The sequence below is a fragment of the Lepidochelys olivacea genome (genome assembly GCF_965140295.1).
Source record: "Lepidochelys olivacea isolate rLepOli2 genome assembly, chromosome: 2".
Lineage (NCBI taxonomy): Eukaryota > Metazoa > Chordata > Testudines > Cheloniidae > Lepidochelys > Lepidochelys olivacea.
The window spans coordinates 87,919,578-87,946,333 of record NC_140412.1 but is presented as its reverse complement, the minus strand read 5'-3'; the positions used below and the strand labels follow the sequence as shown (position 1 = coordinate 87,946,333).

At 40.4% G+C, this 26,756-nt stretch overlaps 1 protein-coding gene across 2 annotated transcripts in view; it reads right to left on the bottom strand.

Moving 5' to 3' along the window:
* The window catches only part of ARHGAP28 (Rho GTPase activating protein 28), a 160,633-nt gene that overhangs the window by 84,168 nt on the left and 49,709 nt on the right, over positions 1–26,756 (bottom strand). The window contains exon 1 of one of the 2 annotated variants that reach the window (XM_084621686.1): positions 7,670–7,974. The exons of the other annotated variant lie outside the window; for it this stretch is intronic. Within the exon in view, the coding sequence (XP_084477812.1) occupies positions 7,670–7,794 (125 nt within the window). The 5' untranslated portion in view covers positions 7,795–7,974. Of the gene's footprint in view, positions 1–7,669; positions 7,975–26,756 lie in introns of those variants that run through there. 2 annotated transcript variants of the gene reach the window in all.

Sequence of the window (26,756 nt, the reverse complement as noted above, 5' to 3'; positions counted from 1 at the left end):
CACGCGCACTCTATCTCCTCCCCCGGGGTTTGAGCACACTACCCTTGTGGCCTAGGTAATAGCATGGTTATTGATGCCTGCTAAATGCATAAAGAAGCAGGTCAGGAAAACATCACTCAGTGGGTCAAATTCAGACCTGGTGTAAATGAGTTCTTTCCCGTCCAAAATTCATGTGCTGACAAGACAGTGTTTTTTATTGTCACTAAAATGTGAAGAGTCAGGCTTTATGCCTGAATGACCCCCCTAAAGCTGTGTAGTCAACTATACCAGTGGCCCAATGTGTTCGGTTGGGCATAAAGTCATTTAAAAACACAACTTTCCAGGAAGCCTCTTGCTTCTGTTAGGTTTGACCTGGTAAGTGACATCCATTCCAGATAGATTCACGGGTCCTTTTTCCTCCTATATCTAGCAAAACTCTTCTCTGTGCCCCAAATTCTGTAGACCTCAGTAAACCTAGTACTGGTCCAGCATCAGCAAAAGGATTTGTGCTTGTTATATTTGTAAAAATCAGTCATGTGCCAAGACCGATTTTCTACAGTAAGGGATTTTACAGCCAATTTATAAAGTCTCAGATAAAGTCTATATGAAAATGCCCATAGGCCTTTCGCTACAGCAATGTAACTTTTCCCCTTCTCTCCCCCTCTGTCCCTCTCCCTCTCCTAAACACTGAGTAAATTCCCATGCCAAGCACTGACTGGCTTTACACATATTAAAATCCTACAACCTCAAAGTGTTTGAATGTCATACATCACACAAACATGAAAATCCTCCTCAGAACAGATATGTCAGTAACCCCCCAATGACTGTTCACCCCACCTTCCTCCTTCAACAGTAGAGAGAAAAGACAGGCTCTGTGGATGAGAGAAGAAGTGAATTCCTGAGTTGAGGAGATACCCCCACCCCCAGAGGATAGGAATCTTTTCCTAATGTTAAGGACAAGGGAGCTCAAGTTTGAGTGCTGCTTCTGACCTCAACTGTAGCAGCAGTGCATTGGGAAAGGAACTGTGTTTCAAATAATCTGGTATTAAATCACCTGGGAACTCACAGGCAATCCATGGAACGTCAGTGTTAATTGCAAATGGTATCTCTGTAGCAAACACAGTACTAGTGCAAATTCCTGTTGAGGTATATGGTCTCCTCCCTCAACAATATTCCTGAGAGCTATAAGTGCCCATGGAGAGGAGAATTGATTAGGGAGGTACCCTGTTCGGGAGAGTTGTTAGCACAAATAAAGGGAAACTTCACTTCCCACCATCAGTGGCTGCTCCCCATTTCCCAGCTACCATCTTGTCCCTCCTCTGGTTGCTCAAACTCCTGCTGTTTCTTCTCTAAGGGGCCTTGGCAGCTGTAGCAGATCTAGAAGCAGTTCCATGAGAGCTGCTGCAGCATAGTCACAAGGCAAAGAGGAAGGGAGGCAGATTGATGGGCCAGCTGCTTTGCCAGTCTTTCATACTACCTGGATCTTATATGGTTCTCATCACTATGGTATCTGAAATGCAGGATAATGGCAGCTATTCCCACTGCTACGCTAACTTCCATCAGTTTTGCTTCACTCCCCAGTTGAGAAGTCTGGCCAATCAGAGCATAAAACTGCCAGGGTAAAACTGGTAGCTGCTAATTCTACAAGAAGTCAGAATCCAGGACATTTGTCAATTTATCAGGCACTTGAAACAGATTGTGGAAAACAAGTGCTGCATTGGAAAAGATTGGTGCCATTGGTCTGGGACTCATTCACTTCACTGGGAATGCTCAGCACTATTTAGGATCTGGCCCTGTGTTTGTATAATTAAAATATTAATTAGATTCTGTTTCATATACTGAACCTTGCCCCAACTTTAACTAGTAATTCTTTAGCAAGTTTTTTTTAAAAGAAATAATATATTGTAATTTCATTCCTACATAATTTTCACACCTTACAGCATTCACACTGAACCTTTATGAACTGTCTTGCAAAAACCAATACAGCAATCTTCTTAATTTCTTACTCTTTGTTATGCTGTCTCTAAACTATGTCAGACTCAATATAAAGGTGCCTACATAGGGCTTTCAGACCTCAGCATTTTTGCAGGCAACTCCAACCATCATGTAATCAGAGATAAGTGACTTAGTTAAAAATGAATGGGGCAGCTGGCCAAATGCTCAACCAAACAAAATGATCAAAGGGACAGTGCCAGATGTTTTCCATCAGCTTTGCACATGGAGGTACCAGGGAGATCAGCAGGAGCACTACACTAAAAAGAAACCAGAGAAGCCAACTCTAGTTTCAACCATAACATGAAGAATTGACTATAAATACCACATTCCTTAGTGAGAGTCCCAGAGGACATTCCGTAGGTATTTCTAAAGCCTACAGGAAAAACGTGTCTACTATTGTCTGGCTTATTTATATGCATCCTCCTGCTAAATGTTTTAATAATAGTGCATAGCAACATGCTGAAATATATATTAAAACCCATTTTAGGAAGCTGCTAGTAACTGTGAGTCAGTGGAATATGTCAAAAGCTGCTGTTTTCCTATAAAGTATGTGTTCCCCCAACCTTTGCTCATTTAACTTTAATGTTTCCCAGTTCCTACCCCTATTTCTTTTACTATTTTTGATTACTGCAGTTTTAAATTTTGATTTTATAGGCTTGGGACTTTAATTCCTGTGAAAGGCCCAGAAATCTGTTTCAAGATTTGTTCTTGAAAAAGAGACTGTTTCATATTTTTTTTCAATTTTTGTCTTCTGAGAAAGTTTACGGTACAATGAGATAAATGTCTAAAATAGTTAAGGTTGCTTACGCTGCACCTAAGCAAAAGACGTTCTTGACATCATTTGTATACAACTCCAAAAAGTAGGCCCCTCAATCAGTGCTGCCAGACATCCAGCCACAGGGCCTCCACCCTCAGGACATGCACAGCCCACCAATAATAGTGTAACGCTAAGTGCTTCTGTTGTCGTGGAAAATGCATGGCTTCATATAGTTCTGTGGTGAGAAAAACTAGAGCTCCCCCACCCCCATCACAACCCTGGTTTACACCCATTACAGGCTCCTCCTTCTGTTTAACAGAAACCTCCATTCACTATCTCACTAATTACCACCGGGGTCACATGCATCATTTCAGGCTACAATACCTATCCCTCATCCGAGTCACATCACATAGGAGGTTGGGGCAGAGAAGTGAGGGGGAAGAACATTGCATGAAAATTTTGTGCCATGCAGAACCCCTCCCCCCAATGTAATGGTTTTGCAGGGGCCCCCACATCTGTTTGAAGAGGTCCTGCTGAGCAAGAATCTTGGAAACTGCTGCCAAGTATCTTGAGACAACTGCATAACTTAAGTCATTTTTCAGGTTCTTTTTTGACTCTCCTGTTTAGTGCTGCCTGTCTGACAGTGGGAGGAGGAGATATGCTGAGCCTGAAGAAAATGAGAAGGATTTTTTTCCCTGAAACAGTTGAAAGATCTCAGAACTTTCTTCTTGACTAAAATGCAAACTAATCAGATTGCTAAGAGGGTGCTGCTGAACATCATTTCTCATTTCATTTTGTTCTTTTCTTGCATAGTATATTCATAAAGTCAGTAGTTATGGATTTGTCACCCAAATGCTTATTTGTTATAGGGATGTTCAATGAATGTATAACACGGTGATTCCATCTCTAGAAACTGTTTTAAATTCATTTTACGGCGATACACCACTTTGGTCTGATTTTGATCTCATATCCATTCATTTTAGTGGAGTTACTTCTGATTTACACTGGTGTAATTGTCAGCACAATCGGGTCCTTCACTGGCAGCCATGCTAGCAATGAGGGAATAAACCACAGTCTAGCCATTATAGTTGAGTCTAAATACAGCAAGCTTAACCTTTAACCTGACCCAGTTAGGACTGCTTTGAATCCGGCTGCTGCATGGATGACTGCTGGAACGTCCCTCTTTGCATCACATACATAGCAGCTGTGCATGGGCACAATCCTTGTGCTCCTTTGAGTCCAGGGGCTGTCTCCTAGCACCCTCCTGAGTACAGGCAGTGACAAATAGGACAGAGAGGATGAGGTGGAAGCAGGGCTATAACCATTCTGCTCCTTCACCTTATCCAGCATAGGCGGCTGAGCAAAATGAGAAAATCTCCCTACATTACTCCCAGGAAGGGTGTTGTGGGTGCCCTCCCTCTACTGGAACTGAAACACTGAAATCAGTACATTTATCTTTGGAAACACTTTTCTAATGAGACTTCATGGAGGTTACTATTTTCACTTCCCTTTTTCCCCTTAAGAAAATCTGCATGCATTTCATGTACAGAACTTCCACAGATGTCAAAGGGAAGTTCTGCAGATGAAATAAAAGGAAGAAAGTGTGCAATTCAAATGAATGGTATGGATAGGTGAGGAGCATTTTCTTTACCTTATAGGGACCATATTCTGACATCAATTTTTTCAGTTGACTTCTGTGGGAGGTATGGCACCCAGGATCCAATCATGCAGTCCTTATTAAAGGCCTGGAGGAGGTAGGCCAAGGGCAGGAGTGGTAGTTTAGGGGAGTAAGTTCAGATCCTCCACATTCTCTCCCTTCAGACCCATGGGCGATGCAGAGTAATATGAGGCTGTATTAACTTTCACTGCTTTGCCTTCTGTGCTGTGAAACTTGTAGTTAGAAGGTGTCCTGGGGAACTGTGTTTGGGACAGGCCCTGAAAATGTCCAAACCTGGGCAGGATAAGTAGGGTTGGACAGCAACACACCTATGTGGAGGCCTGTTTCCTCTGATGGATTGTTGAAATCTGCATCACTCTGATGAGCAGTGGGTTCAAGGCTACTTCCCTAGGGGAGCAAACCATAGCTCTCTGACTGAACAACTGTACATGCATCTGATGAAGTGAGCTGTAGCTCACAAAAGCTTATGCTCAAATAAATTTGTTAGTCTCTAAGGTGCCACAAGTACTCCTTTTCTTTTTGAAGATACAGACTAACATGGCTGCTACTCTGAAACCTGAAAAACTGAGTTACTCTGGCATAGGGGGGAATGGGACTGCCAGGGAGAACTACCATTTAAGTCAACAGGAATTTTTCATGGGGAAGGGCAGTAGGCCGAGATTATTCAACGATGCCTACTGAGTCCTGATTTACAGAGGTGCTGAGTAACGACAACTGTAAAATCTTTAAAGTAAAATATTTGGGCCTTATTTTTCTCTCACACAAATTTTACAGTGGTGTAACTCCATTAACGTCAAAGGAATTACTCCTGATTTACACTCATGTAAAGAAGAGCAGGAACAAGCTCCTTATCTCTGTATCAAACCATTAATTTTGGACCCTTTTAGCAACTTGTTCTTTCTTTTGAAAGGCAGACATAAAGCTATAAAACTGTGCAATTATGCATTCCTTCACTCATGCTGGGCTCATTTGGGCTGATTTTCTGATAAAAGCAACACGTCATCTCTCCAAGGCAAGAAAAGTGCTGGATATTTTCATTTCCATTTTTATAGCAATGGAAATGAAACATCCCAATTCCCAAGATAATAGGATTTACTGCTCAATAGCCAATAAGTCAAAGGGTAGTAATCAAGGACCTTATTCTGTTCTCACTTACACCAGTGTAAATCTTGACTTACTCCACTCTTCCTTTCATTGGGTTTATACAGGTGGATAGAGGGGACTCAAGGCCTAAGCTCCTGATTATTTTTTGTTATCAAACACAAGATATGTGGTGGCCTCTGACTCTGTAGATACAGTCTGTAAATACTTTTACAGATTGCTGTCCTCAGGAATCATGGAATTCGCACACTGGAGTCAGGGAAGTTAGACTGTGAATCAACAAAACCAGAAATATTCTATACTAGAGAATCTCATGCTACAGGATAGCAACCGAGCTCTCCATTTAGAAGCTGAAATGCAGTACAGAACTTTCAGAAGTTGAAGCAGGAATTAAGCTAGAGACTATTCTACCATTTGCTGAAACGTTCAGTGCATTTGCCTTCATGCCTTCTGCATTCCACAGGGCTGCATGCTGAGTTAATAAAACCTCTCTTGGAAAATGCTTTGGAAACATGGATGGAGTCCCTGACTGGCCATATGGCAGAATCTGGCTATTGCTCCCAGACAGCTGCAGGAAGTGAAAGACGAGAAATGGGAGACTGTATCACAAAGTCATATATACAATTTTGGCTAATGGCAACAGCTTCCAAAATATTCAAAAGCACCAATATCGTCTTTCTTTTCAGGAACTCTAAGTGATGTATATGTGATTTGGATTCAGACACATTACCAGCTGAACTTTCAACAAGTTTTGAAACAATTAACACAAGTATGTGACATGATAAGAGACAACCACTTTTTCATTGCTCGGCTCACAAATCAAAATTGAGATTCCAATTAACTTGCTCTTTTTTAAAACAAACAACATTATCACCACTAACTGAATACCAAACCATCATTCTATGATTTGAATACCAAAACAATACGGTAAGTTTCTTTTCTTAAAATGAAATTGTGTATTTATTACTGCTGTGAGGCAACATTTAAATTGAACAAAGAAGTTATCCGCATCAGATAACTAGGGACAGTAAAAACAAAGAACAGAAGGATGCTTGAAATGTTCATCTTTTCATGTACATTTAAACTAAATGATAAATTTGAAACTGAATAGCATCTTGTAAAATTCACAATATGAAGTACTTAGCAGCATTCTTGTTAAGAACGCTCAGAGCTCATTCTTAAATGAAAAATATTGATCTGTGACTCTAAACAACTCTAAACTACATCAAAATGACAATAACCGACATCCACTATTTCCTCATATTTTAGTTTTCATTTTATTCAGTTAAGCCATAAAATAACTTTGCATTTCTAATGCTAGTGTTCCCTAAACTTTTGTCTGACAATAGAAACATTCATAAATTTTAATGTTTAGAAAGTAGTGTAAATCTATACACCTATATTTAAGAGAAAGGTCAGATTTACCAAAATAAAAGCATCTCTATTGAAATTGTCAGGACTGTCTTGCTATGTCAGAACTGTACACATAGGTGGACAAGTGCACAGTATGTAACTAAACAAATTAATCTGTATGAAATACCTGATTTATCGCAATACAACCTTTTAAAACAAATATCCTCATTTAGATGACATCTTTAAAGAAGTAGCCTCACTTTGTGTGCCTGTCTGCATGAGAATCAGCAACTGCAACGTCCCAAGAAAAGCAAGACGTGATCCTCATCTTTTTTTTGGGGGGGGGAGGGGGAAAGCATAGGAAGTATTTTTTTAAACCAACATGGAATCCAAAAGTGGATTGAATTTTCTGATGAATTGTCTCACCTAACACGAACCCTTCTAACTGTTCATAGCATGGTAAAAGATAAACTGAGAAGAAGATAGATTTATGTATTGTTTATAAGGGAATATTTTGCTGCTAATCTTGGATAGCAAGTAAACTTGGTCTCTCTCTTGTACAAAAAAACTTAATAAGCACTTGCGTTTTCTATTTCTAAACGAGAACACCACAAGTGAATTGCATAAGTTCCCTACGGCAGGAAAGTAATCATAATGCATAATAATAAAGTGATGATTACATGGCAAAGTGATCTGAAAACATCAACACACTGCCTCACATACTAGCAGGAAACATGACTGCAAAACAAAATCAGCTCAGACAAAACTTAATGGCACAGTACCCGTTATAATCCTTCGTGCTTTACCTGCTGATTGGAGAATGGCTGGAGGAAATCTCTGGCACAAAGCTCTGTTCGATTATTGGTATCCTAGATGGAGTGTAGGAGTGGTAGGCTGTCAGAACCACGCTGCCCGAGTCCTTTATCTCCATTATCCCAGGCACATGTCTTCCCTACTGTCTGGTGACAAAGACAACGACCAGCATTTACTCACTTGCTGGATCAAGTGACCCCGTCACAAAAGCAAATGCATGACCTTACACTGTAATAGCCTCTTACTACCATTTGCTGTGAGGAGAACTGTGTAAGTGAGATGGCTCTTTCTCCTGTCAGGACAGCTAAATTAGCATAAATTCAAAACCACCGCCCACAAACAAAACTCTGTGGGGGAAGTATCCCTGTTTCTTAGGAAACCAGAAACCCGAGGTAATCCTACATGGCTCAGGGCAGCTGCTCTGGACACGTTCTTCTTGGGTTATTTCTTTTTTCGTTTCTTCTCAACTAAGGGCAGACTTATTAGGATTTCTCATACGATAGCAAGGAGCAAAATGAAATGAAATCATTCTTCAGCTAAGCAACGTGGGAATGAAGCAGTGTTTTAAAAGAAAACGTGCCCTAGGAAGGAGAGGGGGAATGCAATTTATAATGCCTACATGAAAGATTCATAAACTAAATGGACTATTTGTGGCACCTTAGAGACTAACCAATTTATTTGAGCATAAGCGCAAATTGGTTAGTCTCTAAGGTGCCACAAGTACTCCTTTTCTTTTTGCGAATACAGACTAACACGGCTGTTACTCAAACCTAAATGGACTATGTGTCTGTTTAAATAACCAGGGAAGAATAAACCTGATTTATTTAGGTCAGTTTAATTCTACAATCTGTCTGCAAAGAGTTGTCTTTACTTTCCACTGAATACGTATTAGACTTTCAACAATCTTTTTAATAGTTGCTGGATGGATAATTAAAAGAGCAGTAGGAAAATAATAAAGATTTTTCCACAAAATTTTACAGAAAAGAGCTATTATTATGGCCCCCCCAATTTCACTGATAATGAAGGTTTTGTGAAATGGCAGTTTATCATAAATACATGCACCAGTCTGATATTTCTCATTTTTCAAAATTTGACCGCTGTTGGAATGAAAATTTAAAATGTCTCTATTTACACTCAAAAATAGAATCATGGCCTTATTTTGGAGCAACTACCCCAGAAAACTTCGCAGCTCTTTTGTGAAGCTGAAATGCAATGTGAAAACTCTGATTTCACACAGCCCTAATATTTTATGAAAAATAAAATAAACACTTACTCTTATAGTAATCAGCACCACCAGTTGAATTCAATTGAATGACTCTCTTTGATTTCTAAGTATCATGGGTGAGACCCTCAGCCCTGCGCCTTCTTTTATTTTGTGTAAAAGGGCTGGAGTGGCATGCATGACTGGCTTGAAAAGCCCCAGTTCCAGCTGGGGGAGAATTTGCCCAGTATAGGCACTGCGTAAGACAGCCATAAGAGTGCCTTTTGACTTTGAGGAACCCTGGTGCAGGATTGTTTAAATGACATTGGTGGGCCTCTTCTGCACCCAGAGCAGACAAGGATGGGGATGGCACCTTAATATCCCTGCCCCCTTCCTGCAATGGGCTATGAATTCTGTGCTGTGCTTCTTAGTGGCACAGCATAGAATCTCAACCCAGAAAACCAATGGAGGACCTTGAAAGTAAGCACAGAAACCTTTAACTATCCTGTTTTGAGTCAGATTGAGTCAAAATGCCTCATCCTCTGATAAGAGTGAATTGTCAAAACATCTCATCCTCTGGTATGAGTGAGTTGTGCTTGTCACAAGTCCTGAGTAGGATGGGTGGGATAAGGTGGCTATAAAGCCACATTTATGCTCCTTAATCTCTGGGCTGTGGAGGGGTATCAACTAGGCTGATTCATGAATGAGCCATATGGATCACTGACTGTACCTTAAGCTGGTATCCCCTAGCAGAACTTTTTGGGAGAGTGGTCATATAATCACTACCTTTTGGGCTCCCAGATTTATCCTGCATAGATTTAGGTTCCCTTGTTGGTACGTGAGGTGAAATTTGCATTTCCTTGTCCCAGCAGGAGTAAATTGAGCCCAGTGTCATAATTTGAAAGGCATCCTCTAAAATTCACTTTGAGATGCTAACATTGCAGCTGACAGTTGGGAAATACTGAAAGTAGCAGGAGCCAAATGGGAAGCTGTAGTTGAGACAGCATTGGCCCTCTCTGTGGAGACCAGACCTGAGAATTCAAAACTGAAACAGGTTTATTTTACTGACTACAACCCCAGAAAAACTACCCTTACGCCCCTTCCCATCACCCATAGCACTTTGTGTAATTTACATTATGCCTGGATGAAAGTCACCCTATAAATGCAATATACTTGTATTATTATTTCTAGTGCCTTCTGCTTTAGTATATCTGCTTTAAATAAACATTTCATATTTAATAACATTTAATAAAGGAAACAGGATCTTACAGACAACATAAAAAGAAGCACATGTTTAATAAATGGGATTTTCTCCTTGCGCAAAACAAACAGTAGATTTGACTGAGATTTATAGTGTGTTGGTGCACAAGTTAGTCTGTCACTTCTAAGCAAACATCTATTTGGCTTAGGTACAAATAGATATTTGACATATTAATCAGTCAATGCACATTCATAAAACAGAGATAGAAAATGTTTATATCCACGATGGCTCTTGAGGACAGATGAATATATATTATCAAACCCCCTAAAAACTCTGCTCAGATTTAAAACAACTAAAGATATAAATCAGCCATTAAACGAAGTTTTAACTGATCTAGTAATATGGCAATAATAAAAGAGTACAGTATATAGAGGGCCAAATTCTCCCCTCACTGACAACTCTGCAGACTTTTAAGCAAAGTAAGAGTATAGTTCTGATGCCCACAATTCAAGAAGGATGTTGATAAATAGGAAAGGGTTCAAATAAGAGCCACAAGAATGATTAAAGGATTAGAAAATATGACCTATTGTGATAAATAGATTGAGTTCTTTGAGTCTACATTGACAAAGAAAAGGTTAAGGGGTGGCTTGATTACAGTCTGTAGGTATCTGCATGGGGAACAAATATTTAATAATTGTCTCTTCAATCTAGAAGCGAAAGGTATAACATAATCCAATGGCTGGAAGTTGAAGCTAGATAAATTCAGACGGGAAATAAGGTGTAAGTTTTTTAATGCTGAGTGTATTTAACCATTGGAATAATTTACCAAGACTTGTGCTGGCTTCTCCATCACTGAATTTTAAAATCGAGATTGGATGTTTTTCTAAAAGTATGCTCTAGGAATTATTTTGGGGGACGTTCTATGGCCTGTGCTATACAGGAAGTCAGACTAGATAATCAGAATGGTCTCATCTGGCCTTGGAATCTATGAATCCATTGAGTTCTAAAAAAATTAAATCCTGTTTGAATCAAAAACATGATTGTACTCATATAGTAGCAGTGAGATTTAAAAATAGCAATGCTTGCAATCAGTTGTCAGTTGCAAATAATCAATTGTACCACAGAGTTTGCAAATACTCATAGTAATCTTAATTAGGCAAAAGATAAGATTGTGAGGATTTTATTAATGGTGACCACTGTATGACTGGAGTCACAGCAAATCAGAAACTATAGAAATCCTGGAGGCCAGATCCTCATACTGTACATTAACATTGATGGAAGTAAGTCAATTTGCACCAGTTAAGGATCTGGCCTTGAGTTTTAAAATTTATTTTGTTTTTAGGTCAAAATTGACAAACTTGGCTTCCCAGGGAGTCTTCCAATGGGGAAACGACTTCCAGTACTCTGTTTCTTTGAAAATCAAGCCAGTTCGTTATGTGGCTAAATATGGAGTTAGGGGCCCAACATTTGAGAACTTGGCTTGAAAGTGTTGGGACTAAAGTGAAGGCTAGTTCTTATATTTTCACAACCAGTCTGCCCATCTTGAGTCCTTATATGAATGCAACAGTTTGCTCAAGCTGTAAACTTTTGTGCAGCAGTGTCTCTATATAGGTTCTATACATAAAGTACAAGTGCACAGAAGGAAAGTAAAAGCCGTTCAGTAACTGTTAACATGAAATTATGACATAGTCCAACAGACTTTTAAAATCTAAATGTATAGGTACTTTTATTTCTTCTGGTCAAAATTCCTTTTAAGCAGAGAACAGACAAAAGAATGTTTATTGTCTAAATTATACTGTAAGCTTCTTGGAGTATGGATCTTGTCCTCATAGATCTGTAAGTCATGGTGATACAATGGTATTATTGCCGTTAATCATATGAATAAGGATGTATTATGGAAAAAATGATATATGTTGCTTATAAAAACTATTCTGCAGCAATTTGTTTCTAAACAGAAATTTCATATAAAGTTTTTCACCGAATAGAATTAGTGCAGGTTTAGGGAGACCTCATTTTCACAAGAGGCTTAATCCTCTTACCTGTAAAGTCAATAAGAGTTTTCCATGGAGTACTGTCAAGGTTCCTCCCCCACTCTGAACTCTAGGGTACAGATGTGGGGACCTGCATGAAAAAAACCTCCTAAGCTTATCTTTACCAGCTTAGGTCAAAACTTCCCCATGGTACAAAATATTCCCCCCGTTGTCCTTGGACTGGCCGCTACCACCACCAAACTAATACTGGTTACTGGGGAAGAGCTGTTTGGATGCGTCTTTCCCCCCAAAATACTTCCCAAAACCTTGCACCCCACTTCCTGGACAAGGTTTGGTAAAAAGCCTCACCAATTTGCCTAGGTGACTACAGACCCAGACCCTTGGATCTTAAGAACAATGAACAATCCTCCCAACACTTGCACCCCCCCTTTCCTGGGAAATGTTGGATAAAAAGCCTCACCAATTTGCATAGGTGACCACAGACCCAAACCCTTGGATCTGAGAACAATGAAAAAGCATTCAGTGTTTTACAAGAAGACTTTTAATAAAAAAATAGAAGTAAATAGAAATAAAGAAATCCCCCCTGTAAAATCAGGATGGTAGATATCTTACAGGGTAATTAGATTCAAAAACATAGAGAACCCCTCTAGGCAAAACCTTAAGTTACAAAAAAGATACACAGACAGAAATAGTTATTCTATTCAGCACAATTCTTTTCTCAGCCATTTAAAGAAATCATAATCTAACACATACCTAGCTAGATTACTTACTAAAAGTTCTAAGACTCCATTCCTGGTCTATCCCCGGCAGAAACCAGCATATAGACAGACTATAGACAGACACACAGACCCTTTGTTTCTCTCCCTCCTCCCAGCTTTTGAAAGTATCTTGTCTCCTCATTGGTCATTTTGGTCAGGTGCCAGCGAGGTTACCTTTAGCTTCTTAACCCTTTACAGGTGAGAGGAGCTTTCCCCTGGCCAGGAGGGATTTCAAAGGGGTTTACCCTTCCCTTTATATTTATGACAATAGTAGTACTGTGGGGAATTTCTGTGTAAGGCCCTGACCCTGCGAAGACTTGTACATGTGCTATTTAAGGATGTGGAACAGTCCCATTCAGCACATTTATGAATCTCTGAAGGATCAGGGTCTAGAAAGGAGTACAGGTGTGAAAAGTTGTCATTTAAACCACCAACCATGGGAAACTTGCCTCATATTAAGTTTCATTGCTAACTTTCAACTCAGAGCAGCCTTGACAAACAGTTTGCTACATTTTGCATAACTTTTGGAACAGTTTATGCAAACTTCGGCTAGATTCAGTTTTAATGGGAAACCAGATAACACTCAGCACTTTTAAGTGGTTAAGTCAAAAGAATGAAGGAGGATACACAAATTAAAATCCTGGAATTGGTCCCCCCACATTTCGCCTGTCCTCAAGCCAGCAATGACATATGAAAAAAGTGGTTTTGCTGCATTGCAAAAAAAGGTGAAACTTCTGTCATTTGCCTTGAATTTTTCACTAAGATGAAAAGCAGCTTTTGGAGGCAGAAAGTGTCATCCTTATATGTCATACCAAAACAATCTGGTCATTTCAAACAGTCCCATGAGTCTGTTATGGCTTGGAATGCTATTAAGCTATAGCAATGTCCACAGCTCTCTGGTAGGAGTTGAGGACTATGGAAGATAAATGTTCCACCATTCAGTAGTGATACCTGCTGGCTGATTCAGAGAAGCATTAAAATAGCTCTGAACAGAGGTCAACTGAGTCTTTCTGTCCAGAAAATTGCCAATATGATCTCAGCCTTTTACTCTGAATAAGTATGTTATATAATAGGAAAAGAGAGGTCTTCAGTAAGGTAAGACTAATTTCTGACCCCTTGCTCCCTATTACTGAGGTGTCATGATAAATATATTCGTTTGTCCTGAGAGGGTGAGCAATTGTGCACCTGACTCTGTGTGTATAGGGAAAAGGAGGTGTGGCCACTGCTGGTAGAAGACAGCAAAATTTTCAGAAGCAAAAACCAACCAACCAAACCAGAAGCAAACAAGCTTTACTAATTTTTTTATTTTTGACATTTTTAAATTGAGTTAAAAACAACGGGAAAGAACAGAGCTCGGACTTTACAACTGCTAAAGCAGCGAAGCTATTTATGTGAAGCATTTAGAAGTTAAACGTCATAACATCTGGTGATGCTTCAAAGACTTTCAATTAGATTCTAAAATGAAAAACTAATCTTTGTTAAATTATAATGCCACAGTTTTCAGTCCAAGTCCCAACAAGGAACTTAATCAGGCATCATACTTCAGTGAACTCCAACATGGACATATTTTATTTATTGGATAATCATGTACTCTTTTATCTTAAAACAACATCAATAGTTGTAGTTTCATGAATAAAATGAAGTACTTAAAGAGCAAGTTGCAAAGCTGTTTGCTTAGAGACTATTCATGTTTATTTTCTAGGAGTTCAAAAGTTGCTTCTCCTTAGGACATATTAATCTACTCATGTAGCATTGTTCACATATTGACTATATACCGAAAATACTTTAATCTGTCTCCTGGAGCAGGGCTTTCTGTAGGCATAGTTTAAAAAGGGCTTATATCCTTCCATTCATCCATTAAACTCATCTCCTTCAGGCCATGTTGATCTAACTGCTTCATCTGGGACAGCTGACATCACCACTGAATGCTGTGGTTGGTTTTTTTTCTGAAGCAGTAAAATTACCCAGAAGGAGTGGTAGGGTGTTCAGCTTGGGGGAAAAAAAAAAAAAACCACTTGTGGGAGTGGTTGGCTTCTCCTCTCAAATATTTCTGAAGCTGAAAATGGGAATCTGGTATAGGACTCTGAAGTTGGAAAGGCAAGACATAGCAAGTAGCTGATACTTATTTTAAAACATACATTTCTATTCATTCTGAAGTCCCCCCCCCAAAAAAAGAAACAAAAACAAGATCAGGGTAGGAATTTGTGTACAGCAGGGGAAGGAAAAGTAAAACAGTCAGACAGGCATTTTTGCCAAGCTGTAGCCTCAAACATGGGAGAGGTGCCCTTGTCCGGCAACGTGCAGCCCAGGAGCTCTGCAAGAAACTTTGCCATATACAAGCAGGGAGGAAGGGGTCTTTCTAAGATCTTGTCAGGGTGCCAGGTAAATATCCTTTGGCATTTTTGTGACTTAAAATATAGAATAAGAGAGGACCAAATTAACACAAAGACAGTCACGAATGCTGGCGTTGTTGAATTTGTATTTATTTGGGGCTGAATACAGGAGGAGTTCATAGAACCAAAAAGAGAAGAATAAAAGGAAAACAACAGGCCAGATTCTGCTTTTAGTTGTACTAGTGTAAGACTGAGTAATTCCATTCATTGCAATGGACTTACTTCCAGAGTATACTGGTGTAACTTACAACATAACTTAGTCCAATATGCTTTAAATGTGTTGTTTTAAAATAGGCTCTGAACAACTGACAGTAACACAAATGAAATTTAATTAAAGTCTTCTTAGGGCCAGGGACATTTATAAAGTAAAATAAGGAGAGGGTTAGTTTACCATATAGGTGTATCCAAATGCTAACAGCCCTACATATTTATCACTATTTTGTATAATTATCACTATCTTTCATGGTACCAGAATCATCAACAATCAAACATAATGGTCAGGCATGATGAACATGCAGGTGTATATATAATACACTGCATGATGTCAGGGCAGTAATAAAACAAAAATTCAGACTAAAAGAGGATATGTCCCATTTTCTTGTATTAAGCTACGGCCACGTAGTTGTGATGTTATAATTAACCTTTAAATGTTACCATTTTCCAACACCCCACCAAATCAATGCTTAAACAGATTTACAAATATGTTCAGCTAAACATAATAAGTTAAGTCCTTTTACAGGCATTTTGAACTAGAATATATAGTGTTCTGAAGACTGTATGAGTTAGCTATCCATCTGTGGTATTTGTACCTCATCTGTCACTTTGGCAGTGTATTAAGTACCTAATAAAATAGTGAACATGGCAAAAGTGTCAAGAAGAAAGTGTTCTCTCTCTCTGTCTAGTTACAGGGATGTCTGAATCAATAGAATCAGGATTTATTTTTTAAATTGTTTACAACTGTTATTCCTTGGGGAGGGGTTTATATAAGGTATAGCTTAGACTTCACTCTAAATCTGTCAGGAGTGGGCTCCATCTGATTTCTTCCAACAAGTAGAGCCATAGTCAGGGGTCTTGTTGCTCATAAAACTCAGTCCCAAAAGGCTAATAGTCTAACCTGAATCTCTCCTGTTGTATTGGAAAGCTGTACAAGATTGGGCAGTCTCTAATCTATGATTGGACCCTGACCAGGACTTTTAAGTGAATGTGTAACCAGTTAAGTTAGGGTAGTGGTTGTTTAAGTCAGGAGGAGACAAAAGCATTGACCACTGTGACTAAGTCCTTCACCCAAAAGGAAAGGCCACAAAGTCTCCTGGCCAGTCAAAAACAGAAGACGACATTTCTCACCACTGCTAAAATCTCCATGCCCAGGAGCACTGAAGAGCCCATCGTGATCTGAATCTTCATATAGCTTTGACAATCTGTGGTCTGATGTCCCGAGTCTTGAGTTTCTGAAGGTGTTTCCCAATAAGTTCACTTCTGTCATTCTTAGGCTGAATTTGAGTGAATTACTCCTCGTATGAGGTGGCATCTTGGTGATGATGGTAGCTTCATGGGTGGAGAAGGAGACATACTGTTGAGTGTCATCCACATATTGCTTGCATACAAGTCCGTGGCATCTCACAATCTTTCTGAGACAGCTCTTGTAGATGTCAGAGAGGAGTGAAGAGAAAATTAAGCCTTGTGGTCTCTGCATGATAAGAAGCAGTTGTCCAAGTCATGACTCTGCACTCTAGCTGATAGGAATGAGTGGATTCAGCTGAGTGCTTCCTCATTCACTCCTACACCTTTCTGTATGCTTGCCGCCATCAGCATTCAGACACTGGTGTTGAAAGCTGAAGAGAAATCTAGCCACGCTCCCACAATAGAGGTTTGTTTTCTTAATCCAAATGTCTGTTTTAAAGAAAACCATAACTTGATGAAAATTTTGGGGAAGTTATATGGCCTGTCCTAGACAGGAGTTCAGCCTAGAGGATCACATGGTCCCTTCTGGCCTTAGACGCTATGGATTTTTGAAAATTGGCACAGGCTTGACAAAAGGCCTGTGAACTTTCGTGCATCTTATCTGGGTTATGGGGTTGTAACAGAACTGCAAATGAAGTGAGATTTAGAATGCAAGTTTCTTATAACCCATGTGTATAATCCCTACACCAAAGGTTCTTCCAACATCTAATATTCCTATTTTCATAATGCCAATTTCGTACCATGTCAATATAACATTCCAGGGCATTTGCTAATGAATCAAACTTAGTTCTGTTGCAAGTGCAACTGGATTTCTGCTGGCTTAAATCAGGTCTGAAGATGGCCCATTAAAAGCATGAAGTAAAATTTGTGTGAATACAAAACTATAATTTGATCTGCAAAGTTTGTTAATTATGTAAACTAAATTCAGCAGTTTATATGGGCTACGAATGACAAGAGGAGAATGCTCTCAAATTAAATACTGAACAGCTTCAATATACCTATACAAATTACTGTGGTTGCTCTCTAATATACAGAGCATACTATGGTTGCTCTCTAATATATAGAGCATTCAAAGCACTGAAATATTATAACAACAACAACAACAAAAACAATAAAATAATTTTCACTTTTGCCGCACCATTTATTCAACAATTTCCAAGTGCTTTACAATATTGTTGAATTAAGCCTCTCAACACATTTGTGAAATAGGGATGCTTTATTAACCCCATTTTAGAGATGAAGAAATTTAGGAACAAAGAAGTTAAATGACATTCCCCAAGAAAACACAGGAAATCTGTGGCACAGCCAGAGAGAGACCCCATGCTGCCTGACTCACAGTCCTGTGCTCTAACCACAAGACTTTTTCAGGAAACAGATGAATTATATGCTGTTGGCAGTGGGCAAGATTTTTTTGTAAGAGATGAAGGGGCGAATACATTGTCTGACCTACAATAGACTGTAAATATAAATGGCAAATCTTCATTTCACATAGCTATTGATCATTCTGCTCTCTGCACACTATGAGTATTAACGGAAGGTTTAGGGACGAGCAGAAAAAGTGCTGCTTAATAATTGGCAAGCCACACAGGCTTTTTCATTGGAAACAAATACATGTGACGTATCTTTGCTAAGCAGACATATGTTTCCAGGTTAGCTCAAAGACACAGTGTTGAACCCTGTTAACTGAAATACCTTAACAAACACTAAAAATAACCTTTGCCACAGCTCCAGCTGGATGGCTGCCTCACAACCATGGGTTAAACACGTAATGATAGACTGATAGCAGAAAGTTCAGCAGTGGATGGTATCATTGAATCATAGGCTTGGAAGTCTGAGAGGAACATTACCAATTTGTCTGGAAGAGGTCAAGCAGAAGGCATTGCTTTTATGCCAGTTAGTGCCAGGAATTTTGCTTCAGACTGGATAGATACATCAATGTCTGGGGGCATTGGAAATTCACTGTTAAAATTTGCACTGCCTTGCATATTGCCGATAGAAAATTATGCTGTTCTAAGGATGAATCTGCCAATTATGCAACTGTAACTCTCTAACCCTTATAACACTATTCAAAAATCTGCTCTTCGGCCATTACAAAGACATTTTTGCTAGTAACTATGTGTCAATCTTTTCTCTATTTGTTTAATTTTCTTTTGTTTTTCCTCACATTCTCTTTGTCTTTAGGCTCAGTGGATTAAAATCATCCTTGGTACGTAACTCCACTGAGGCAAAATAAGGTCACACGAAGGATTAATTTCTTCAGTTTCCTCATATTAATCTATCAGTGGAATATTTCCCATAATGAAGATGCCAAATCTCCAGGTGACTCATTTTTGTCTTGGGACATTAGGAGAAAGAGGTGTAAGTGGCTGCCTTAGCATATAACAATGGATCCATATAACAGCATTAGTTGTTTGGCTTCATTGATAGCTTTGGTTGCAGTAAATATATGCCTTGATGAGTAACCGCATGATCTTATTGGAAATCTCTTGCATCTCCTTACTTTATCCCTTTTTTTCTACTTTCAACTTTTGTGTCATGTCTGACTATAGACTGCAATCTCTTCAGGATACTGACTGTGTCTAATTGTTTCTGTGAATCGCCTAACACACTTCTGGGTGCTCAAAATCAACCACAGCAATAGCATTAACAATTATAATAATAATTATAATTGACTGGCATGGAGAGGAAATATGAGTGGGATTATGGAATTGGGGGCTGCATGGCTAGACTTCCTGATCCAATAGGATTGTTTACTAAAGTACTTGGGTTAGGATTGCCAACTTTGGTTGGACAAATTCCTGGAGATTTCATCACATAACATAATCTTTAATTAAAGATTAATCTTTAATTCTTGGAGACTCCAGGACAATCCTGGAGGCTTGGCAACCCTGACTTGGGTGTACCACAGAGTTTTAGATAATGGGCACAGATACAGTCAACTACAAAAATATTTAGCACTGTAACAGAGCCAGCCACCTCCTGAACACCCCTTTGTGGCCGGGGGTACCGCTCTAGTGCCCTGCCTCTGTTTTCCCCTTCTTTAGGGCTCCTTAAACTCCACACCGTCTCTTCCATCCAATCACAGCTTTTCTTGGGGGTCTGGTTTTTTATTCAATTAACAACTTTCCAGAAAAACAGATACACAAAAAATCTTCCACCCAGTCCTAAGTTGGGCACAGCTGCTCCTCCCTGAGGTTCTGTCCCTTCCTTTCTCTCTGAGCAGCTGGAGGAGATGCAAGGGCTGGCCTGACTTTCTTTGCCTTCACCCAAAGGAAAAACAAGACTTTCCACCAGGTCTTCTTACCCATCATGAACTACGTTCCCTCTTTCCCTATAGTTTCACTCTGTTCCTCCTTCTAGCTCTGCCCTCACTGAAACGTCCTCCGACCCTTTATAGCCGAGGTGCAACTCCACCCTTTTAATTGGCTCAACTCAGAGCGCCTGCTCTGGCCCAAGGAAGCTGGACTTATTTTAATCACAGGGGCCAGGCACCTTGTGACAAGCACTACCAGTATATAGGAAAGGAGGATGAGAAAAATCAGCGACATCAACAAACTGTATATCCCTTATTAAACTCTGTACAAACCCTGCTGACAGGAGTGACTGTGTGTGGTTACAACACTTTTAAGGACTGGAACATTCTGGGAAGGTACAGCGCCAACCATTTGTCACTGGAGTACTGGAGAATGAAATGGGCCTGGATGTAGCTTATCAACAAGGATCCTCTCACTGTGGTAACTAATTTATTTTTGTTGTTACTATACTTTTCTTGTTACTATTTTGATCCAACAAGTCATTGTAGTGAAACAGAAAGATATAACTGGCTTCTCTGATCTGGGGTCATAACATTTTACTAACCCCATATATTTCAAAGGTCATCAACAGTAACCAGCATTAGAACTTTGGTACTCGGATTCTGTAAATGGGTCTACCTGTCATTTTGCCCTGGCATTCAGAAAGGACAGGTGGTTTAATAAGAGAGGTGAGTTCTGTCCATGAGCATATCTCAGGCTCACCTTCCACATTTTTAATAACCTGGCAAAGAGAAGTTTACATTTGCTAGTGGCTGTCCAAAAGTGCACTCCCACAGAGAGATTTTTCTTATATTTCACCAGGACAGTATGTACCAATATTGCACTTCGTGCCACTACCGTTGTAGAATACACCAGGTAACAGCATAGTGTAACTCCCACGTGGTGCAGAGCTTTGCATGTTACATTTAAAGAACCTCTGTATTGCTACATTCATGATGTGGCTATTTCCTTCTCTTCTGGGGGTCTCTTCTGAACACCATGTGCAGACTTTCCTTCTCCTCCGGTTATTTGTGAACACAGCTGTTTCATTACACCACTGCAATTGGTTTTGCTTCTGACATTTCAAACTGCCTCATCTTTACCAGGCCCAAAAAAACAAATTTAGGACTTTTCCTAAGAGGAGCTTGGAAAGGAAGAGGGGAGCCAAAAACCCATTAAGATTTGGCAAATAAAAGGGATGTGCATCAAATCTGTATACTTCAGCATATATCAAGTTAGTATTTTTCATTCACTTATGAGGAGGCAGATCAAAAATGATCAGATACCAGTAAATTAGAAATCTTTAATCCTAATCAAAGAAACAATCTGATGAGTGAGATGCTTCAGGTCAGGTCAGGTCTATTATATTGCCACATCTCTTGTGTCATCGGGCTAAATGTTATGCTACATGTCTCAGCAAAGATGTAGATGCATAGATATAGGGATATACCTAAATTACAGAAATCATGGGCTTTTTCTTTAGGCACATATAAAACTGCCATGTTTTCAGCTACAGGCCTAACTGTTATATGTACAAAAATGGGCAGGCACCTGTAAAATCTGGTATTTGCATACCTCAGTTAAGTAGCCAATCTGACTCTTTGTTTTCATGCGCAGTGACCAAATCTGGTAATGCAAATGCAGGCTTTCATATGCAACAAACTTATGTTCCCACAGCTCAACACGTGGCTCACTGTTAAAACAAGAAACATAAATATGCTAACACTTATGTGCCGTTCAACACTGGGTATTATACATTGCAGGAACTTCATCCTTTCAGCTGATTATTTTTACTTTCATTTGTTGTGCCAGACTAACTGAGCCTTGCCCACTCATATACCACCTACGCCCTGAGAGACAAATCAAGGAAAATAATCAAAGATCAGACAAGGGGCTCCAACTAGAAACAAAGAGGAAAGGATGCAGGAAGCTATACAAGAGAGTTGGGTCTGAATGAAGAAAACCTTTTAAAAAAAGATGAACTTCTGCTTCAAAAAAACCCCTGACTTTTCTCATTTGGTTTTAAATTCCTGTCCTTAATAATTAATGTCACAAGAGTCAGGAAGGATGAGGGTGAATTTTTCATACAAAAATCAGGGACCTTCCTGAAAAACATTGAGACATTTGTTATGTATGGCCCCCTACATCCATTCGCATCTGGCACTCAGAAAGCCAGTCATTTCCCCTACACATTGTTGTGAAACACTAAGAGTGATGTGGAACATTAACATCCATTACATACAAAGTTTCTGTTCATGTGTGGTTTATTCCTTCTACCATGTGGAGACACATTTTTAATGTGGTACACAGGGAATTGCTCTCACAGTATTAGCTTTAATAATACAGGCCCCAATCTTGCAAACACAGATCTACTGTAGGGATTGGGACGTTGGCTGTCATGCCTAATGGTTAAATCAGGAGCCAGTGTCAGAGTCAGGTGACAAGCCAAAGGTCAGAACCAGGGCCAGAGTCAGCCATCAAGCCAAGAGTCACAGATGGAATCAGAGTAGGGTAGAGTCAGGGTAGGAACAGGGAGCTAGAGTGAGGCAGGAAAGTGGATCAGCCGGGGGTCTGGGATAAGGAGGACAGGAACCAGGAACAGGCTTGGAGGCAGGAACAGGCAGAGGGGCATGGCTCAGGAGTCAGGCAAGTACGCATGGTCCATAGTAGCAGCTAGCCAGGAATTCACCTAGTTGTTCGGACAACTTCTTGTACCTCTTTCTGGTTAAATAGTGCATCCTAGTTGGGGCTGGACATCAACCCTTCTCAGGAGCTTTGTAGGCCTGGCCCTTCAAGAGTAGAGCTTCACTAGCCCCCCTCTCAAAGGGTTTAGGGAGCTGCTAGGTGGTCGCCATGGTCTGAGCAGTGCCCGAGTACCCCGTGGGGGGTTCAGGTTTGAGGCCCATGATCCCTCACGTCTGCTAGCAAAAACTCATGCACACAGCCCCACTGATGTCAAGAGTATTCCACCGTGGCTGATATGTTCATGTTACTGGATTCCAATGCAAGACCAAGGCCCTACCTTTCATGTATTTAGTGTCCTTCATCAGAGGATTTAATTAATTAACATTCATTAAAGGAGGGGTGGGAGGCCAGTTAAGGTGTTATAGATGTAAGCAGTGTCAGGATGAGCTCCACCCTGACATCTGGTGGTGAGGTGTGGCAAGTTGTGGAAAAGAACTTCAGGGGCCGATCTCATTTGCATAGGCACACCCACCACGCCTAGAATGAGACCATAGCTGCCCAAATGGTCACTTTGGCTGCTGTGGGATCCCCAGTGTCTCTGTTATTGGGGCAGGAAGAATAAATTGTTATTACCCTGATTATGGGAACTGTGCTTGGAACTGTACGTGGCCTTTTGTTATGATGGAGGGATTCACCATCAACTAAGTAGCACTCGCTAGGCAAGGGTCATGGGTTCCAAAACTGTGTGAATGGAGAGAGGCTGGGGATAAGTAGTAGTACTTGGTGGCATGGGCCCCTTGGTGAGGGCCTTACATGCTGATTGCACTTCCTCCTCTCTCCACTGTGGAATATCAGAGCTAATTTTGATTTCATTAGAAGTCTAGTTATAGGCTGCTGAGCTCACTTTGGGCTGACAGTGCACCAGCACTGGGGCTCCCCTACTATAAGCTGAATTCACCTAAGAGCTGAAATCACTGAGTGTTGTGTTAAGTAGTGGGGGAGCCTGAAGATATATTGTGGAGCAGTTTGCGAGACGGCTGGTGAAGCAGTTCGACGCGGAGCAGTGTGTGGATGGCAGGAGCTGCTTGTGGGCCGTGGAGCTGAGTTCGTGGGGCAGCTGAGCGAAGGAGTTCGTGGGGCGGCTGGCGGAGCGGAGCGCAGCTGAGCGAAGGAGTTTGTGGGGCGGCTGGCGGAGCGGAGCGCAGCTGAGCGAAGGAGTTTGTGGGGCGGCTGGCGGAGCGGAGCGCAGCTGAGCGAAGGAGTTCGTGGGGCGGCTGGCGGAGCGCCGCTATGGAGCTATGGGGCGGTCAGCTTCAGATCACGTAAGGTGCCTCTTACCCCCGTCCCATTTCCACCCAGGTTGGGAGGTAAAGCTCCGCCGATAAACTTTCGAACTCTGGGGCTGCCCTGACCAGGGACAGAGACTTTTGGGGCATTGGACTTTTGGGACTTTGGGTGATTTGGGGTTGCTGGACTCAAGAACCAAAGGGAAAAGGGCATGCCCCAATTTGCCTGGGGTGGGGTTGTTTTTGCTCATGGGTTGTGTTATGAATCCTGTTGGTGGTGTTTCCCCAACATAATGCCACATTGTTTCTCTCTGTTATTAAAAGACTTTTGCTACACTCAGACTATGTGCTTGCGAGAGGGGAAGTATTGCCTCTTGGAGGCGCCCAGCGGGGGTGGTATATATTTTTCCCAGGTCACTGGGTGGGGGCTCGAGCCGGTTTGCATTGTGTTATTGGAATGGAACCCCTAGATATTGAACCCGGCCCTTGTTGCTGCCAACTCTGACGGGCAGAAGGGTTACATAAATATTTTATAGATTGACAATCTGAGACCCAAATGACTCATTTTAATGTCATATAACTTATTTGACAATAGTAAAGTTACTCCTTGTTTACCCTAGTGCAATTAAGATCAGAATCAGGCTCAAAGTGATTTCTCCAAGATCACTCTGAAGCATACAGAACAGAATCTAGGAGTTCTAAGTTTTGTGCCCTGCTCTAATCACTAGAAGGGCTGGAGAGCTCACCAGAAAGCCCATTCTCTCAATAAGAAAAGGAGTACTTGTGGCACCTTAGAGACTAACCAATTTATTTGAGCATAAGCTTCCGTGAGCTACAGCTCACTTCATCCGATGTGATGAAGCTGTAGCTCACGAAAGCTTATGCTCAAATAAATTGGTTAGTCTCTAAGGTGCCACAAGTACTCCTTTTCTTTTTGCGAATACAGACTAACATGGCTGTTACTCTGAAACCATTCTCACCAGTTTTGCAAACTCAGGAGTTTGGATAAAGCTTGGATGAACATACAAAACTTCTGGATCCTTATTCCAACTGAACACCTAAAGCTCCTGAGGTTCATCCATCTCCTTATTAATTCTCTGTGTCTTGAAGGAATAGGATTGGAGCTCAATTTGATGCACTGCTCTCTTTCTACCTGTCTCATGTTTTGATTTTGTCATATCCCACAAGACAAACAGGATTGGACCAGGTCAGTGCTTGGATGAAAGAGCTCCAAAGAACACTCATATACAGGGAGTGATGATTTACTAGGTGGCACTCTTCTATCTGAGTCAGGTACTAAAAAATGCTTAAGAGTTAGAGAATGCTCTGTGCTGCTGGTCACATTCCAGTAATGGATAAATTCACCGGGTGCCATCAATTTGTGCATTACTATGTATTTGTATATGGATACTGGTATCTGTGCATACAGTAGTTAGGTGAACAGGTATCCAACTTTAAAGTATAAATGCTCTTTTCTGTACCACAAATACAGGGTTTTGTGTGCACAGACAGATATACCCTGAATGTGGCAGACTCCATTAAGAATGTTTGTAGGTAATTTGTCCCTTACTACGTAATCTTACTCCTATGTCAATTGTGTGTACCAGCATTCTTTGCTTAATTGAATGTTTGGAGTTGCAGGCTGTGTACTGCAAACTGTTAAAAAAAGTTAAAAACTACCATGAAACAAATTCCTCTGCAATTTTTAATGATTATCAAGATTTTTGTGCTTTTGCAATTACAGTACCAAACAATAGAGATACCATCTCTAATAAGTCACTCATAAAGTAGCCTTTGGTTAATAGGAACTTGATCACTAAACTTTTCTTTATATTATTACACACACAGGAGATAAAACAGATAAACTTCTGACTTCTCAGTGAAAGAGCTGCATGGAATGTATTGGAACTTGTGTAAATACAGTACAGTATGTAATATTATAAATGTAATTCACATATGCCATGAACGATCTAAAAATAATACTTTGCTCCACAGTTCACTGAACAAAAAAAGTGCAAAGATGGATTATGATCCCATAGATCAATATTCTGTAACTCATTTTCATGACCAATAGCTTCAGGTAAATAAATTGCTTTCCCTGATAAATTGTTTGTTGTTCCTTTAGGCTCAGAAATTGCTAACTTACTCTTTAGGAAAGGCAGAGAGCAGCAACAGTAGTTATCATACTTATGGAAAGAAAAACACCAGAACTAGGTGTGCCCTTTCAAGTGAAGTACATGATTAGAGAGCAGACTAGGAAGCATATGAACATTTTAGGAACTGTGACAGGAAAAGGCTGTCCAACTCAATATGCCTGGTCTTGTTTTTGTTTACTGTTTGTTTTATCTTAAACCTACTTCCTTCCTTCATTGTACTCCTCAATTCACTTCTCCTCTAATAACAGGTCTAGATGTCTCTTGAACCCAGTTTTTGCTTCAAATACCCTTCCCAGTAACATTGCATAGCTTTCTTAACTTTAGCAAAAGTTCTGATATATTTCCCTATTATGTCCCCTAAATTTTGAATTCCATACTGAAGTTCTAATGTATTTGCCTCCAGTTTTAAAAGATAGGGTCCAGCCAATCCACAGAGTGCTGCTCAGGAATGTGTGCACGTGTGTAAAGCTGGCCTGGCTTTACCCTCCCTTGATCCTGGCTCCTATGCCAAGCTAGAGCAGCCCAACAGCTGTTCTAATTTATGTTATCAATGGCCACAGGAGACTGTAACTAGAGCTAAGTGTGAAATGTATTTCCCATCTGTCAAAACTTTCAAAAATGTTCCTGTTGAACACCTCCAAAAGAAAATAGAGTG